Genomic DNA, 19,488 nt, shown 5'->3' on the forward strand with positions numbered 1-19,488 from the left:
CTACACCTATTGCTGCTCTATTGTGCATCTCTTCATGCTTTGTATTGCCTTCTTTGGTCGCTTTGTTACTCCATGTGAGTGTGTGTGTGAGTGTGTGTGTGTGTGTGATCACATAAGCCGCAGCATATGTGATGGCGGGCAGGGCAGCCTGTGGCCGCGGGGCACATGTTACTTGTTTAGTTTGGTTTCCATCAACTCCCCTCTGTGTTCTGTTGTTTATTCTCCCCCATTTCTTTTTCTCTTTGCTTTCTTTCTTATCTTTTTATCTTCCTTTTGTCTCCCAAGTTCCTTTGCTGCTCTCTGAAATAGCTAATGCTTGTTTAAACATCAGCTTTTTTAATTCCAGGTTTGTTTCATGAATCTGGCTCGTCTCGTTTCTTTAATGTTGGAGAAAATGCTTTGTGGAAATTCCCTCTTTGATGGCTTAGCCACAGATTGAACAGTTTCACACTAATGTTGCAGAGTCCTGTTTTTTGATTAACACGGTCAATTCTTATTTAAATCTTAAATTTAAGTTATTTGTTTTTTTCCTTTTTTATTTTTTTGGAGAGTAAACTACAGTTTTCAGTGAGGCATTGCTGATCTTGAGAGAAGCAGTTGGGTAACATTTGTAAAGCATACCTTTTTGCCCATGACTTCTTTCTTTCTAGTTAAAGTTTCCATTGAGATTTGTTGTCTAGTTGCTAATTAAAACTTGACCAGTTGAAACAGTCATAGTCTTGTTTGCGTTTATCCACCAAACTATTGTAGGCGTGAAAAAAAGTAAAAGACAGAATTCCCTTTTTAAAAAAATAATTTTAAGTACTCTTTATTTTTCGTCTCTTTTTTCTCTTACCAGCTGCTGAAGGTAGAGTGGTGATGTTTTGTTTTTTCCCATGCCTTTGAGTTTGTTTGTTTGTTTGTATCATTAGTAAAATACTGTATGTCACAAATCACCAAGCGTTTTTTAATGAAACTTTTATAAAGTAATCATTTGCTTGATAACCCGATTAAAGATGGCCGCCACAGCCAGCTGACCTTAAGAAAGACAAAAAATATCAATAAACATTATATATTTGATCAGTTTGTTAGCATTACAGTATATACACGCCTAAAAGAGGCTTCTAATTGATTTGTTTATTTCCATTATCAACTTAGATGTCTTTAATTTTTTTAAGTTTCCTAAAACTCTATTGTGTGACAGGGCCTTTACCTTTTAATTGTTTGAGATGTTAGACTGTTAGCAAAATATCTCATGAGCCACTGGCTGGATTTTAATAAAACTCAGAAAGGAATTATCAGCTGTACTTTCACTACAGATTAACCTTTGGAGTCAACCCAATTTGAGATGGCTGCCACAGTTAATCCATCTTAGCCTGTACAAAAATTGCTATAATTTACTCAGTTTATTACAGATATTAGGCTACAATTTGGTGTGGTAGTAGATGACCATCATTCACAACATATACTCAGAGTGTGAACAGATTATGCAAGATACTGCAATAACACATGGGATTGTGCACAATTTAATTTTCAAGGTTTGACCGGAGTAGCTTTAACTCATTTCTGAACATAAGATTATTTTAGTTTGGCATTGGCATGAAAGCAGCAGGCGATGTGCATTTCTTCAAGGAATGCTACGTCTTTTTTTCAGTTTTTACTGCACAGAACTGATGATGATTATTGTATTTCTTGTGTTTCTTTTTCAGCGGCAGAATGTGTCTCTTCAGCCTTTGCAGAGGATAGAGGAAGTGCTGTACCACTACACACCCRTTCACGTTGAAACCTACGGGCCTCCTGTGCCTGAGCTGGAGCAGCTAGGCAGACTTGGGTATATTATGCATTTAATTTTGTTTTAAATCAGTAGTTTTACATCACAAGGGTCAGAAAGTCTTAATTTTCCTGACTCTAAAGGCTGATTTACACTCTCTAAGACATGTTGAAATTTGTTCTCACTGTCGCAGCCGCGTGACGAAAATGATGTGTTTTTGGTCTTGCACCACCTCCAAGAACCGGTTCTGTGCAAAAGCTCCTGACAGAAACTATTCTTGCAGGGGTAGGTTCCCAAGTATTGTGCCATTGGTCAAAACTTTGTGTTTATGTGAGTGAACAACACTTCTCTTGTTTCACTTCAACTGCTTCACTGAGGGGCAGCTGGCCGAGACTGTTCGAAAATACAAACATCTTTACAACTGTTGCTGCAAAACTGACAAAGATGGTCAAATAAAAGTTAGAAAAACACTGAAAGAACTCATAGGAGATGGCACAACATTGACATGATCACACAGTTGCTCAGATTTGTCAGTTGCACCTCCATGATGCAAATCTCTCGTTCCACCACATCCCAAAGGTGCTCTATTGGATTGAGATCTGGTGACTGTGGAGGCCATTTGAGGACAGTGAACTCATTGTTGTGTTTAAGAAACCAGTCTGAGATGATTCACTCTTTATGATATGGCTCGTTAACCTGCTGGAAGAAGCCATCAGAAGATGGGTACAGTGTGGTTATAAAGGGATGGACATGGTCAGCAACAATACTCAGGTAGGCTGTGGCATTGACATGATGCTCAATTGGTACTAATGGGCCCAAAGTGTGCCAGGAATATATCCCCCACGCCATTGCACCACCACCAGCCTGAACCAGTGATACAAGGCAGGATGGAACCATGCTTTCATGTTGTTGATGCCATATTCTGACTGTACCATCAGAATGTCGCAGCAGAAATCCAGACTCATCAGACCAGGCAACGTTTTTCCAATCTTCTATTGTCCATTTTTGGTGAGCCTGTGTGAATTGTAGGCTCATTTTCCTGTTCTTAGCTGACAGGACTGGGACCCAGTGTGGTCTTCTGCTGTAGCCTATCCGCCTCAAGGTTTGATGTGTGTTCAGAGATGCTCTTCTGCAGACCTCGGTTGTAACGAGTGGTTATTTGAGTTACTGTTGTCGTTCTGTCAGCTCCAACCAGTCTGGCCATTCTCCTCTGACCTCGGGCATCAACAAGGCATTTGCACCCACAGAGCTGCCGCTCACTGGATATTTGCTCTTTTTTGCACCATTCTCTGTAAACCCTAGAGATGGTTGTGGGTGAAAATCCCAGTAGATCAGCAGTTTCTGAAATACTCAGACCAGCACGTCTGACACCAACAACCATGCCCTGTTCAAAGTCCCTTAAATCACATTTCTTCCCCATTTTGATGCTCGGTTTGAACTGCAGCAGATCATCTTGGCCATGTCTACATGCCTAAATGCATTGAGTCGCTGCCATGTGRTTGGCTGATATTTGGGCCAGGTATTGTTAACTTCTTTGATTTCAGTTTAATAATAAGAAGTGTACAATTAATTCACTAGAGCCACTGTGGATAATTTTAAGATATTTGTTTTCTTGCCCATTTAAACTAGCCTGGTTTAAACCAGACCCTGTCCTTCACTTTGCTTCGTACAAGGGTCTGGACTTGATGCATAGAGAAGTGTTACTTGCAGGAGGCGTGGCCTCTGCTGAAGTTTAAAATGATTGGACCAGTTGGCTGCGACGTATGTCGCTGTGACGGAGGCTAAGCTAAGAAGCTAACCGGAAATCGCGTGTGCTGTAAACAACCCTACTGTTATGTACACACACAGTAAGAATACACACACACATATAGACTGGAAAGATAAATTTTATTATTTTAAACGTCTTTAAGACTCAGTTCTGATTAATAAATATATGTATGAATATCCAGCTGGTCAGAACTCATTGATTTGTATGAAAAAACACCTGTGAAACGCAAAATACTTAGTTTAAGCCACTGTTTTAGTCATTTAAATTAGTTGTCTATTTTAAATTTCCATAACTATAAAATTCACAATTTTCTCAGCTTTATTTTGAACCATGTTTTGCAAAAATCAAGCAAGAAATAAGGAAGTTATAAGAGTTTTTCATCAGGATGACGCTTCACAGTCCATTGACCTCCATTCATTTTGTTGAGGCTCCTCAAAGCATAACAGAGCTCCAGTGTGTGCATGTCAATGTAGCTAGCGACGCACTAGCCACGCCCAATCCAGTAATATATWTCAATGGGTGTCACAATCGTTCATGCTACACATTGTTGAATCAATATTTTCACTCATTCCTATCTAATCATAATTCACAAATATGAGATTCTGGTTTCCAGAAATGCTGTGTAACTTGCGCAGTAAGTAAATAAAATTTGTTGCTAAATTTTCTACTAGACTCTAAAAAACTAAAAATGGTCCAAAAAGTAATTACAAACACTGTGATCCAACAAACGTTGCTGTTACACATAATTGTGTATTGATTCAGTGTGCGGTGAGTTTTCCAGTTATAAATCATCTTTTTAATGTCATACGGGTTCTTGAAATCACTTTGGGTTGTGTTTTTTATTCTGTCACACACTCGTCCAGTGCTTTCTGTTATTTATTTGCAATCTGTTTTTATTCTTCGTCTACCTCAAGAAAGACCGGCTGAAAATGTGTGCTGGACATCTTTAAACATTTGTGAATCAGTTGTAAGATACCATGTTTTTTAGACAGCTATATGTCCACAGTGAGTGGAAAAAAAACTGCTTTAAGTCCAGCAATCCCTTTAAACTTTTTTATTAAAGTGAATAAAGTTTCCAAAGTGTTATAAAATTAATATAGACTTGGCTAAATGAAAAATGAAATATAGTGATAGTTAAATGTCATATCAAATGTTAAAAAATATGAACATATTTAAAAGCAAATGCATATTTAGTCTTTTTGAAATTATTTGCAAAGTATTTAAATAAACATGATAAAATATCTTCCAACAATTTAGATCTATCTACAAAAAATCCGAAGCATAAATTGAGATAACATGAGCACATCTACAAATTAAAGATGAACAGTGGGCACTCTGTGAATGACTTTTGTTGTCTGATTGAATTCAGTAAGATGCATTATCAAATTGACAAAACATTTAATTTTTAAGACTAAACCAGTTGATTTCATGGTTTTGTCTAAAGAAAGCGTGAGAAACTCGTTGCTGCCAAGTTTACAAAAGGCTTTTTATTAGTTAAAGTCAAACACATTTCTATGTTTTAGCATTTAAGATGTTGCCTTTGTTCTGTTTTAATCGAAATACAAGATTTCATTTATTTGAAAATCGTATCATTTTGTTTTTACCAAATTGTTACCCCGGATTTCAACCTTTTTAGAAACAATGTTGTTGAAGAACGATCAGTAATATGTTCATATTTTCCTAATGAGTCATTTGGATGTTTCTGGAAAGCATAATGTCATTTGAAAGAAGGAAACAAAATATGAAATGGTGATGCCAAAGGTTCATAGGAGGATATTACTTGACGAGTTATCTGACCTTCAGTGATTCAAGATATAACTGTTACCAGATTAAATATAATAAATTACAAGATTTATATGAAGCTTCTAATTATGAGGCTTGGTGAGGTTTTATTTTCAGGATATATTGTTAGCTGCTCGGATTGTRTGCTGCTTGTTAGGCCTGGCTCATTTCACTTTACTCTCTTCTGATTAACTGAGAAAAGAAAAATATGGGGGAGGAGGTCTGGTGGGGAGAGAGGGAKTAACAACCATCACCCTGCCACAAGCCGCCACGATGCATCTGCAGGAGCGTCCATTAACACACACAGGAAGTGCTTTCCCCGACGGCCCCTTTGGGCCAATCAATCCCGGACGCCATTGGTTCAGTCCTCGCGGAACGTAAGCCATCCATCAGACAACCCAGCGCCCAGCCGTCTGCAGTTCAACTGCCTGGCACTACAGCCTGCCCACACACTGAGCACGGCCTGCCTTTATTGGGTGACAGAGGCAAAACCGGGCAAAGTTTCTCTTTGGAAACATATTTAGGATCAGCTTCTTCCTGTTTGGTTGTCCTTTATTGTTATTATGAAAGACACTTAATTGACTTGTTGAGCAATGAAATTTACAAAATTTTCTTGAATAGCTCTTRCTTTGGATTAAACATTTCAGGAGAGTTTAAGCTGAATTACTGRCACTTATTTACATTATGTATGCAGTGAAGTGCTGAGGTTCTACTTTCTTTCGGCCAGGCTAATCAATATGCAGATGAAACACATCTCACAATTTTGCTGCATGCTAAAGCTCAAAGGAGGGAGGAAAAGATGTGTGTGTGTGTGTGTGTGTGTGTGTGTGTGTGTGCGGGGGCCCCATGTCAGCAGTTCAGGGGTCCAGAAGGACCACTGCTGGAGAGGAAGGACTCTGCCACAGAGATAAATGAGGCTCTGTTCAGTGAGGAACACCAATCCCTTTGGTGCAGGCTGCAGGCAGCGACACAGACAGGCTAGTTCAGACAAACCACAAGTCCCAAGATGCAATGTGCTGCTAAATAAAAGCAAAGAATATTGCTGACACTTCTGCACACTTGGCAGTTTTTGAATCAGCCATGTTTGAGGTTTCGTGATAGACAATCAAGGTAGCATGCAGACCCGGGCTTATCCATCTCAGTCTGTATATTTTGTGTCAAATACAACTAAGTTCACCTTTCTTAATGCAGTGCTAGCACTTTGGCTGCAAAGAAACACATGATGTTCTGAAGCGTGTGTGCAGGAGAGTGAGTGAGTATGCAGACGTTGTCCAGAGACTGAATAGTGTGTTTGACTCCAGCCACTCCTGTGACCTGTGAAGGGAATGTGCTTGAACTTGTGMTGGGATGTGGATGCGTCAGTGTGGATGAAGTGTAAGGGGGCTGCGACGGGGCAAGTACTTATTTTAAAACCCGGCAGTTTGTCTTGGTCAAGGCCTACTGTGACAGCAGCACYGCTGGTGATTTGTCTTGGACACAGCCAATATGCACGGCTGGAGCGTTGAGCTTACACGCCCCCTCCCTAGTGGCCCCTGGGCCTCTGGGGCTTGTCCACTGCACAGGATGTCCAGTCAACACAGGACTGACTGGAGCCTTGTTTTGTTTTATTATTATTATTCTGTCTATTTGCTCTTATTCTTATGCACCCCTCTTCTTCTGTCTCAGTGCCTGTGTCTCTTTTTTTGTGTTCCTTGTCCCTTTGCCCCCACAAAAACCGCAGGAGTGCTCCACAGTTGCCAGGAAAAAGAAAGGCCACACCCTTTTCACTGTCTGTACCTGAATAAATATGGGTTGAGCTCTTATATTGAAGACAGCTGCCTCAGTACTGGAGGAGAGTAAAGGCTATACGTTCAGGCATTGGGGGCCTTCAAAAGTGCCCATTCAGCTTCCAGCATCTGCCCCCTTTTTACACTTAACACATCCAAAGGCTTTCCTGATGTGAAAAGGTGTGTATGATTTGCCACAAAGGATATGACCCCAACTGTGGAAGGGGACTGTACGGTGCTGCTGCTGCCTATCTCACTGACACCCAGGACTGAGCGTGATCCGTAAGAATTATGAGCGTGCTGCAAACGTAACGCTGCCGCCTGTACTCCAAATGTCCTTCCATGGCTCCTTGCTTTTATCTTGAACAGTAAAAGCTTTTACTAAACAAAATCAAAGCAGAAGTAAATAGTGCGTTGGAGACACAAACAAAAACATATGATGTTTACATTCACATAAGTTATATGAATCCCAGCACATAGCACCTAGACACTGTAGCGGTAGCTTGTTGAACTGCTGGCGCCTCACGCTGACCCCACACCAGCTGAAGCTCATAACCTGAGCAGAAGTGCATACATCAAAATGCTTAACACTAACGTCATGCCCCCTTCATAAATTTAAAAAAAAATCTGTTAATGTGGAAGAGTGAAATTAAAAATGTCTCTCTTTTTTTGTGTGCTTAGATTAACATCTGGATCTGAGTCTGCTCTTTTACCAGAAAACTTTTTGAAGCTCTGACTGTGTAGGCGATGAAAGACTGACTGGGATCTTGGACAAGGACAAATCATAAGAGGGGGGAATAGGGGAAAGAGAAATTGGCTGTGGAGCGTTGAAAATTTTGACTCAAACCTCAAGTGCTGACAATAAAAGCTGGCCAGAACAGTTGTTTGTGTTGGCACACGTCGCCCTGAAATTAGCCCATCTCTCTCTGACAGAGCTTGCTCAGTGTGCTTCGCCAAATGCCAATGTGTATAATATTTTGAACTTCACCCCCACTCTGCATTGCTTTCTATAATTGGTGGAAAAAGTGAGGGTTTTCTTTCTTTCTTTCTGGTGGGAGTGCTTGTCAGGGATCCGTCTCTTGTCGGTGGGGTGAAGGGGAGCAGCTGAATGAATAAGTGTTTAGTCTGGAGCTTCTCTCTTGGGGATGTACTTCTATTCACAAGGAAGTAGTCCTGTGAGGACTTTCTCTCACTAAGTCACTATCTGAGGGGTTAAATAGTCGTGTGTAGTTTTACAGTGACAAACGTTCATAAACACAAATGATAAGCAGTTTTCTCCCCTTAAAGCTGCCCCTTGCTCTTTAAAGTAAGTAAAWAGACTCATAGACACAAAAGTAATACATAAATCACTTGTGCACACACACATAGACTAGCTATGTTTAACATGTACTTAAAAGACGCCTGCTCACTGTTCTGGTTGGAAGCCAGAGGTTAATGGGTCTCTGAGTGATTCTCTCCTCCTCTTTGTGTTCTTTAGCTTTCCACGCATCCCTTAGAGCCTGCGTGTTTATTTGAGCCGCATCTGTTTGTTTGTTTGTGTGTTTGATTTATGCTGCATGTTAAGTGCTTTGGTCGAAAGGAAGAATCCAGGATTAGTCAGTGATGCCATCACAGCCCTCAACTTCCTGGCAGCTAGCATTGCCTTAGCCTCCTGGTTGGCTTTTCGCCAAGTCCGAATGCGTATTTTTCTTTTTTCTACTTTAGGTTTTTGGCGTCGCTGGCCAAAAGCACAACCAGTGACCCTCGACTTGGCTCTGAGACACAACAGGACCACAAAACATGGTTTAGAGAGCACTGTTGAATCCGTTCCTGCCATCACCAAATTAAGAGTTTACAAGATTTAAATAGCAGGCAAGTCATTCTTTCTTGCTCCTGCGCTCTCTATGATGAAAATGCACGTCAGTCACAATATTCATCTTTTTCTCGCCGTGTGCAGAGGACAGCCAACAAAATCTCTAGAAACATCTGTGAATAGATTTTCCGTGTAGTCCAGGTTCTCTGATCCCTGCGAGGCACACATCCATCTGATGGGCTGGATTGGTCTGGAGGGGCGGAAGGGGTCAGGGGTCACTGACCATGAGGGACCTCAGGCAAAGCAGCAGGATGTCAGAGTGCTGAAGCTGACAGGAGCAGAGTGATGGCACCTCAGAGAGACGAGTCTCGTATTGTGGGCCGCAAATAGTTGTGCAGTTTCACACACAAACACAGCTTTGATGCTTAAGTTATGAGCTGAAGATTGAGGCGCCGGTTAGCATGACCTCACATGAACTTTTTCAAGAGCAGTGCTCTTTGATCTGACTGTTAGGAACTAGAATGTGCCAAAACACATGTTTTATTTCTGTTGGACCTATTAAAATAATAAAATTATAAGATTGTTTCTTGCATACAATAGAGCATTTCCTCAAATACTCTGAGGTTGGCACAAGTACCAAGACCTACAGCTGAACTTGGTTTCTCAGATATCCAATATCTTTCATTCTTCCATTCTGCACACTCATTACACGTGCCTCTGTTTGGTGTTACTGCACCGACAGTAACTATAGACATCATTGCAGGGCTTCATTTAAGTGCCTCCACTGCTGACATCTAAAGGCTTGACTGCAGTCATGGGGCACACAGATTTAAAATTTGCATAGCCAAAAGAGAGTCCAGGCTGTATAAAACTGTGGAGGCTAGAGGCCAGCTATTTGACTTGCAAACCTGTCTGTGTCAACAGGATGCCCCATCCTCATACTCAGCATAAGTCAGATGCTCAGTTTCTTGTAGTATGGAGGCTTTTTCCCCCTCTTTGTTTCAACAGAAACTGTTCCAGAAACAGAGCAAAGCATGGCCACCATCTGATTCTCCACCAGCCAACACCCAGGCCATTATCCCTGTCTGTCTCAGTAAACAGACCATTAACAGACAGGGCTGGTGGAGGCCACATCACTATTGTTTTCCCTCCCATAGATCTGTGCAAATATTGATCTTCTCTTGAAGTATGAGTCAAAATAAGCTCGCTCTGTAGATGACTAGAAGCTCTTTTTTTTCCTTCTTGTGAGTGAGTCATTTCTGACCCAAAGAGCGAGCAGAGGGAGAACGAGGGGTGCACGTGTCTCATGTGGTCCTCTTTAAGAGTTCTTCTTTTATTGTTTTGTTTTTTCCCTCAGTCGGCTGTCTTACCAGTTTGCTTTCGAGATGATGCCAGACCAAGCTAGGCGATTGGCAGCCCGARCACGCAGCAGGTGGTGGAGGAGCGCCAGAGATAATGTCCTGTCTTACGTTCAAATTTATTACTCTCACATAGCAGAGGCAGCAGGGTTAACATAAAGTGGAGGAGGACTATTTTAACACACTGATCTGTGTAGAAGTTTGTATTTCAGCCTGCGTGCTTTGTAACTAAGTGCACTATATTCTCAGTTTGTGCCATTCCCACAAACACAAACAGACTGGAACTTTGTGCATCTCTCTTGTTGTTCCCCCCTGAGGCCAAAGAGCCCGGATAAATACAGAGGGATTAGATGGCTCTTTTTCTCCTCTTAATAGCCGAAGAAACAAAACAAACTCCCTTCATGAGGGGAGAAGCTATGGAGACCTGCCTCAGCTCACCTCAGGGTAGGACATAACTTCAGTTATAAAGTATGAATTCGGCCCTCGTTATATTTTACCTTTCACTACCTTTTGTTGCGTTCCACTCCTCTTTTCTTTATGCTTCTCCATTTTTTGTCCTCCTAATTGAAATTCTCTTTGCCTTTTCTCAGTGCTTCAGATGCTTTAGTAACTGATATCTGCGGAGGCGAATCCCCCCTGGGAAAACTCTTTTCTTCCTCATTGTATCAGCGATCTATTCCCTGAATGTTGCATCTCACTGTCAAGGCTCCTGTATGCGCCTGTGTATGTGTGTGTGTGTTTGTGTGTGTGTGTGTGTGTGCATGCTCGCGTGTGTGTATGGGTGTGCCTTGTGCTAGTACCATTCACCGGACAGCATATGTTCTTCTATTGTGAACGGCCCCATTTGGTGAATGAAGACACTGATGTCATGTAATTATCTTCCTTTTTTCAACTTTTCTCAACGTTTGCCTCCCTCCTCCTCCTCCTCCTAAAATTTCCAGGAGGCAGAGTTATCAGGTGGCAGCACAGCAGATGAAAGAAGGATGCTCTACTTGTCAGGTTGTTAGAGGGCTGTGTGACGCCTCTGGGTGCCTGAAGGTAGCTGTGATTAGGCATCAGTGGCAGCCAGTCAGCCAGCCTCTACTGCCCCCATCAGGCCAGACAAGTGAGGTGCACTGCGAAGATATAAAAGCCTTGAACAAGCGATGACGGGTRATCCTTGGAACAGGAAGAAACAAAACACCCTTATCACAGTCACATCTACAGTCCTGTCTTTTATACCCAATACAAGCATGCCTCTTAATTATCACTGACTCGGATGCACTGCCTATTAGAGGACAACTTGTAGATTCTCACTCACTCCYTGTGAGAATGTTTTTCTGTGAGTGTTTATGTCAGGTATCACCCTGCACTTCTGTTAACACTCTAAACGTGTTCTCCCTTTAAGTAAGAGAGTGTTAGCAGTRCTCACCTCCCTGCTCTGCTCTCTTTTTGGGCTGCAGAGCTGCAGACTCGGCCTGTCAGGAGTGATGAAAAGAAACATGATAATGGACAAGCGGCTTGTAGGCTTGTGAGGATATGATGTAACCACACCGAGCCTCTTCTCAAGCACACTTACAGAGTACAACTTGAGATAATCTGCTGGACGGTGGGCAGACTGATGGCCGAGGATCTATCTCACACACTCGCACGTCCCAGAGGAAACAGCGTTCAGTGGAAAAGAGTGTGACCTTTGACCTGTAGTGGTGAAAGACCGCTGTTGACAGATATGGTATACCTGTGAGAGTTTTTCGTGTTTGGCTTGTCTGCGGGGGGTTTGTGTTTCTGGATCGCAGCCTGGACCAAGTCAGAGTTCCTCTGCTGGCGAAGATTCTGCTCCGCCGCCTCGCCTCTGGTATCGTTATGAACAGCTCTGCCCTTAGATAAACATGTACACACACAAGTGAATTGTGTAGATACACACATGGGGGGTGAGCTCACATGGCACATCCAAACAGTGAACTTAGTGTGCTGTGTCTCTCACAGGGGTACATTTTCTCCCAGGGCAGAGTGTACGAGGGAGGGGCAGATGGAGTGGCAGTGCTGSGAGTGAAACCGGAGCTGCCTGAGGAATGCAGAGGGTGCTCGAGGAGGACTGGAGTGGAGTTTAGTGGGTTGGGTGGGGGGGTGACTTAAGGGGTAGGATGGGTGATTAGGGGGTGACAGCTGAGTGCTGACCCCTCTATAATGACAAATCATCTGGCAGGTGTGTGCTCTGTAACCCCCCCTCCGGCTCCCATCATTCCCAGGCCAGGAATCTTCAGTTGCTGTTAGAGCGCTAAAGGAAGATTTCCGGACATTCGTGCTGTCGTCCAGCAGGCTCAGGACTTTTGGAAAGATGGGACAGCCGCTGTTCAGACACATCCKGCCCTGTGTTGCTCTTGTTGTACAGTCAACACCCTGATATAATGACTTCCCCTTTAATAAACTTACCTAAACAGGCTGCAGTTCTTAGAGCAAGATAGGATGTGGTTTATTGATTAGTTTTTGCAGACATCATTATTGTTATTTTACTTGGAGTTGTTTTAGCTGAATRCAGAGTTTATCTTCCAAACAGTCAAAAAGTCATGGTGTTGTGGATCATGAATTTTGCTTCTGAAACCACAGATCAAGAGTGGGTGAATTGATTTGACGTTGGCCAAGCCAAAGAGGACAAATTAAAAAAAATCTTCCTGTGTTTCTTTTTCTTCAGAATCCATTTCTGTATTTTGATGGAAAACATGAGGTCAAATAAAATGCTCAGAACTTTAATATAAATATCTTGTACATCCACTAATATTATAGATATAAACAAATCACCATCTTGTTTCTTTTGGAGATGTTTGTGTTTTAGGAGAAACAATATAGTACAGAAAAACTTTTAACTATGGAATTATTTGGAAATTAAAATCATAAAAAGTGGGAGTACTGTATCACTAATAAAACTATTATGATGTAGTGAGAACTAGCTTTGACTTAAACTTTAGTTCATCTTCCTGTTTTTATACTTAATCAAAATCAATTCTAATTACCTTAAAGGAGACATATCATGCTTCTAAATCCTTTTTCACATTTAAATCATTCAGTTGGGGTCTATATGAAGTGGAACTGCAATGCTTTGTTCTGAATTCCTCCTTATTTTAACTCTACAAGCCCCTCTTTCACCTCTTTTCTGACGTGTGTCTCAGATCAACTCATTTTGAGGCTGTCTCTTTAAATCCAAACAAGAAGCTTCACACCAGCTTCCAGTTCGCGACCCATTCTAGTTTGATASAGGGGTTTATGATTATATAGCAGCACAGAAACTTTTTATKTACAAATTAATTAAAACATATCAGCAAGGGAAGACTTGTTTATCCAGCCTTACATGTTGGAGCCAGTTGTAGTTGGTAAATCCAGACCTTATATTAGAAGTTCTGTTGCAAATATTGTCATGTAATAATTCCGAAAACATCACAGAAAATTGAGAAAACTGAACAGKTTGAAAAATACAACCCAAACAGAATAAAGATATCTACGCAGCACAGGGAGAGACTAAATTTAACTTTTMCRCACTCACAGGGACTCCAAGTACACAACAAAATATATTTAAAGTGGACTTYGCATAAGATTTTTTTAAATGTAATAATGTAAAGCTTTTTTTTATTTTACCAAAACATGGTCCTGGGCTGCTTGTCTACCTCATCAGAACTTATTGTGTTGCATTATTTTTTCATCATACTGTACCACACCATTTAACAAAAGACCATTTTCAGTGAGTTTTGTTTAAAAGTGATTCAGATTTCCACTGTACTGTGTGTCTACTCTGTGGTTTGCATGTTGATTAAGTGTCTACTTGTTGAAATTGCTGCAGCAGCATTACAGGCCTTTTTTCTTTCCATTTAGCCTTGACTTCCACAGCCTTTCTTAATCGAATTCCAGCCAACACACACAGTCTAGACAGGAGGCCCAACACAGCCTGCATCTCCGTCTGCTCGCTGTCCTTTTCCCTCTGGAGTCTCAGCCTCGCTACCGTTTCTCTTCAAACGGTCCCTTTTCTCGCTGCAGCATCGTGGATGCAAACACAAAGAGGGAGCCACACATTCTCAGCTGGAAGTCATACCGAACCTGCTGGAATGCATCGCCGCTTATCTTTTCACTTTAAATTAGRGACAGGGCTTTGGTGCGTTTTCCAGGCTGCAGGAGTTGGGAATACTTTGTGTCCCTCCAGGAAAATCTGTGACCATTATTTGCATGAAAACGAGACACTGTCCAGGTATTCAGTTTTCCAAACCCATGTGGAAAAAATGTAGTAACTTTTAAATATCTTGATCCAATTTGACTTTTTGAAAGCAGAGTAGTAACAAATAGGAGCAAGAAAATAGACTGCTTTTAGAACTTTTAAACAAAGGAAGTGTTTTTTTTTTAAATAAGGGGAAAAGTACTGTTAAATTACAGTAAAACTCATCATGTTCTCCTTTGGTTGCAGTTTGACGCACTCACACTGTCGTTCATTTGTCTTCATCACCTGCACTTGTATTTTCCAGCTCCCCTGAAGCGACATAATGGGCCACTGCAAAGTGACCCATATTTACCCAATAATACAAAGCTTTGAAAAGACCCATATCAAGTTGCAGCTAATGTTCCAATGGGCCCCGCAGAGTGAAAGATGCCACTGGCCAAAACGTCTTCGGTTTCAGTTCCCTGCGAACAAAAGGTTGTCCAGTCTTTTGGGGGAAAGGAGGGACGATGTGATTGGGTGGGGTGTGGGGGCACACAGTCAGTATAAAGTCAGGAGTGAAAGATGCATGTTTTCATTTTTTTTAAGTTCATTTTGAAATCGAAAAATGCTTTAGGTTGGCGTAACGCTCATAAAAAGCATTTCCCATGTCAGATCTGCTGGAAGTTGGCAGCGCTGTCAGGTAAAGTCTCGAAGAAACCGTTTATTTTTCAGCTTCATGAACACCAACAGCCGGTTTGCGGCTAGCTTTTTACAGGAAGATGTGGATACAGGCGCCGGGTTAATGGAGCAGAACTGAACTAACCTTTGCTGTTCAGGGTGAGCGCAGGGATGGACAGGGTTGGTTTAAAAGAAGTGGGTTTGTGATGTTGATATACAAAGTTGATTCCACCACCCCCACCTCCTCTTTTCACTTCCCAGCCCCCCACATCTACACCCTCTTCCTCCCTCTCCTTCATGTTCTCCTTCTGCTCTCCCTCTCCTCAGGGGCAGGCAGGTATAAAGTTACACAGAGCTCTCAGCTTTCTTGGAAGGAATGACCACATGAGTAGCTTGGGGATTAGATTAGCAGGAAGGGCAGACTTAGCCAGGCCGTAAATAGCCCACTTTTTTCACCATTAAAAAGAGCCCAGTATAATATAATCAATAGATAGCACTCATCTAATGCAGGAAGCCATATGAGAAGACCTCCCTCAAGTGCTCTGAAGGACAGGCTACAGCAGCTTGGGCCTAATGAAGTTATTATTAATCACTGGGCCTCCTGTTTTCAGCTTGTTGTTTCTGCAGTGGTGATGAGTGGTCTGATCTGATTGGCATTCTTAGCTCTTGTGTCACTTTCTGTTTTTTTGTAAGGTTTTGGTTGTATTGTTTTCAGGACTTTATGTGACAGATTTTTTTTTCTTGGTGGAGCTTTTAGCGAGTTGCAAAAACAAAAGCAGCAAAATGATTTATCCAACGTGTCGTCTGAGCAACAACTTTTTTTCTCTCCGTCTGTCATCGATTCGCGTCCACATCCACCTCAGCTCTGTCAGTCTCTGTGAGCCTCCCCACAGGTGTTGGGTTACTCTGTAAAGCAGCTTGAATGGGTTTAGAAATCACAGAGTGCTGTCTGTGCTCCCTGATACTCATTTCCCTTTGAAGTTTCCCAAGCTCACAGGAACAAGAGGCCACAAAGTCAGACTTGTGTGAGCGCTTTAGACCAGTCTGCCAGACCTACAGCATAAGACAGGTCCAGTATCTTTGAGCAAGCCTTATTGGCTTTAAGCATTGCTGTAAGGAATATCCTGGTTTTGAGTGTGCAGACATGTTTAAGTGGCTGGAAACATTGGTTCAAAACTCCTATTTGTATGTAAATAAAGCAACATTTATACTACAGGAAACAAGACTTTAAAAGATATGAAAAATTAGTTGTTTTTTTTCACAAACGTGATTTAGAGTTTCAAAGCTTTAACAAGACCCATCTGTAAGTCCCCCTGCTTATTTTATAGGGTTCCCACGGATCCTAAAAAAAGGTTTTAAAAGGCATTGAATTCATCAATCCAAAATTAAGGCCTTAATTAGCCTTAAAATGTCTTAAATCAAACTTTCAGGGGTCTTAAAAATGTTAACAAAATGTAAGTAGGATGATTGTAGTTCATCTCAAATATTAAAACAGCTGGTAACATTKAATGCTTCGTGGAGCTAGTTTTTTTCCCCCCCATTTGTGTTTATTGTGAAGTTGGTCTTAAATTTAAATTCAAGTGGCATTAGAGAGGTCTTAAAAAGTCTTAAATTCAACTCGCCTCAAGCTGTAGGAACCCTGTTTTATAAAGTCAGATGAAATATTTTAAAGACACCTGTCTCACCTTCACTGGAAGTGCTGCATTTTTAACCGTCTGCTCTGTAAATATGTTACTGCAGGTGCTGAGTAAAGCTTTGTGTGTTCTCAGGTATCTGAACCACGTACGGGCCGCCTTGCCTCAGGACACAGCTGGAGGATACAACTCAGCTCTGGCGTGTCACCGAGCCATCCAGGATGCTTTCAGCGGGCTGTTTCCTCCCAAGTGTTGAAACTTGTCTCTCAACAGAAATGTGACCGAATGGACTCTGAAAAATACAGCAGCGCCACCTCTGTGCTGCTTGTTTGTTGGCTCTTTTACTTATTTTTGATTCTGAAGTGTATAAATGTTTTGTTAACTTTATTTTTTACACAAAAATAAAAACTGACCCCATCCATCATTTGTGATTTATTAAAAAAAATTAATGTACAACACAGAATAATGAACTGAACTAAAGCTGAGTTATGATTTAATTTGAGGAAGCGACACCTCTTATAATAAAACTTTTTAAAAAGGGGAAAAGAAAAATGGTTAGTGAGGCTTGTGATTTTCATGTGGATTCGTCACACTTCTGTCTCTTCGGGTCCGGTTCCTCTGAGGACTCTGTGAATAAACAAAAAAGTATTGAGTACTAAAGAAAAGCAAAGATTACTCAATTGAAAAGATAAATCTTAACTTTACAACATTTGGATCTCCAGAAAATTGCATACTCTAAACATTGAAAACTCCAATATTTAGATTACGTAAATTGTTTGTGTATTTGACCAGAGAGCCATGTTTAGTTGTAAATTACAGCATTAGAAAATAAAAGAGGACTATGATCTTCTAGAAAATATCAGTAAAATGTTTAGTCTTGTTTTGAAACTTAGAATTATTTACCTGGAGCAAAGTGCATAAAGATAAGACAGTCTATTGCATAATGGTAAACATCTGAACTGCTTTTCTCCAGCTTGTTGCATTGATTCCACTGTTCGATTTTATAATTCTTACATTTTGTTTTAAATGAGAAACTTTGTAACAAAATGTAAAAATATATATATATTCAAAGCTGATGTGAAAGCCTTAAAAGTTACTCCTTTTTTGCTAGATGACTTGTTGTAGTTTCTCACCTGCATTTGTTTCTTCACAACAGAAAAGGACCTCTTTAGGGATTGTGAATTCTACACGCCACATTTCTTTGTTGGGTGCTACGTTGCGTACAAAATGCACGGAGCACTTGTTCTCCATTGGGAATCCGAGGCTGCGAGAAGCTCTCTGCACCACATCCGCCTCATGGTCCTCTTCTTTAGCGAAAGCATAGCAGTGCACTGTGGGGAGGCTGTGCTCACAGGTTGTGTCCAGCTGCAGAAGACCTCTGAAAGCATCCAGAAACTCCAGAGCCAGGGCGGGCAGGTTCATCACCACATGAATACCTGCTCCTCCTTTCAGCAGCGAGGGCAACCCCTGTTTAAAAGGCCCTTGGATGAAGGCTCGGCCATCCAGGTTGAAGGTTTGGACTTTGCTATCCACCTTGTTGAGTTTGCAGTTGTGTTGCAGCCACTTGTAGGACTCGGGGTTGAGATCGTTGGCCCAAACTTTGGCGCCTGATCGGGCAGCTGGGATGGCGAAAGGGCCAACGCCGGCGAACACATCAAAAACGGCGTCACCGCGTTTCAGGAGCTGCACCACTCGCTGGTGCTCGGTGCTCAGCCGAGGGTTCCAGTAAACACGAGAAAAATCAAACTCGTACGTCATCCCGTTTTCTTTCACCTGCAGAAGGCACAAACAATGCCGACAAACAGAAGCATTAAAATCGATCAAAGTTCTGAGGTTAAACTTGGGGGAAAAAAGTGCCTACTTTGGTGACCATGTTCTCCTCTCCAGCCAAGAGCTCCATCTTGAAGGTCCGGTAAGTTGAGTCAATTATGTTCGTCTTATTGACCACACAGGTGACACCAGGATTTTTATCCATAATAACTTGACCTTAAGTTAAAGCAGCAAAAGAACAACAAAAAATCAGTTATTTGATCTCTTGTCTTTATGACATAATTTATGGCTCTGTTATAGTCTCTTCCTCTCACCTATAAGGTTCTTATATGGGAGGAGGGGGCTTATCAGGTTCATGTGTGCTATGTGTCCCACACGGCTGAACCCTGAGGTCACATCCTGACCCAGAGGCAGCACTGCTTTCAGCACTTCTTCGCTCTTCAGGTTGTCGTAAGTTATCTTCAGCTCATAGTTTTGCAGCTCATCAGCCACACTGAACGACCTCAGCGCCTCCATTTCTGCCTCACTGAAGGAGCTTGCTGACAGCACGCTGTGAGGATCCAGCAGAAGTAACTTAAAGTCGTCACTTCCCTCTTTGTCTTGAACTACACTGTATATTCCGGGTAGCCTGAGGGTGGACTTTTTCAGGCTCTTCACTACTTTATGTAAAACCCTGGTGGGAACCCGTAGAGCCGGGACTGTAATGGTCTGCGTGAAAGCATCTTTGTTCAACAAGGTCATACCCCGGATCTCTGCAGGGGGCTGGTACAGTTTGGACTCCATGATGGTCTTCACGGCGAAGCCAGTATGGACTAACTTTGCAGAGCAGAAGCTCTGGTGTACACAAACAGGTTTTAGATTTTTAGGAGTTTTAATAGATGCAAAAAGTCTGGTGAGATTCCTGTTAAAACAAAACAAACAACATTACCACTAATATTAGGTAGAACAATAAAGATAGACACAAAAGGTGTGTGTGTGTGTGTGTGTGTGTGTGTGTGTGTGTGTGTGTGTGTGTGTGTGTGTGTGTGTGT

General features: G+C 41.8%; 2 protein-coding genes across 3 annotated transcripts in view; one reads left to right on the plus strand and one right to left on the minus strand.

Annotated features, from left to right (window-relative positions):
• Positions 1-17,239, plus strand: part of mnat1 (MNAT1 component of CDK activating kinase) — a 37,525-nt gene extending 20,286 nt beyond the window's left edge. For both annotated transcript variants that reach the window (XM_014028295.1, XM_014028296.1), the window contains exons 8-9: positions 1,689-1,810; positions 16,823-17,239. In XM_014028295.1, the coding sequence (XP_013883749.1) occupies positions 1,689-1,810; positions 16,823-16,943 (243 nt within the window). In that variant the 3' untranslated portion in view covers positions 16,944-17,239. The remainder of the gene's footprint in view (positions 1-1,688; positions 1,811-16,822) is intronic.
• trmt5 (tRNA methyltransferase 5) lies at positions 17,107-19,291 on the minus strand (the record flags this gene model as incomplete). Its single annotated transcript, XM_014028294.1, is given in 4 exon segments — positions 17,107-17,314; positions 17,821-18,460; positions 18,549-18,673; positions 18,772-19,291. Coding segments are annotated over 4 exon segments (1,338 nt in total), but the record flags the coding sequence as incomplete, so codon positions are not given.
• Between the last annotated feature and the right edge of the window lie 197 nt (positions 19,292-19,488).

This window comes from Austrofundulus limnaeus, unplaced genomic scaffold (assembly GCF_001266775.1).
Source record: "Austrofundulus limnaeus strain Quisiro unplaced genomic scaffold, Austrofundulus_limnaeus-1.0 Scaffold742, whole genome shotgun sequence".
Lineage (NCBI taxonomy): Eukaryota > Metazoa > Chordata > Actinopteri > Cyprinodontiformes > Rivulidae > Austrofundulus > Austrofundulus limnaeus.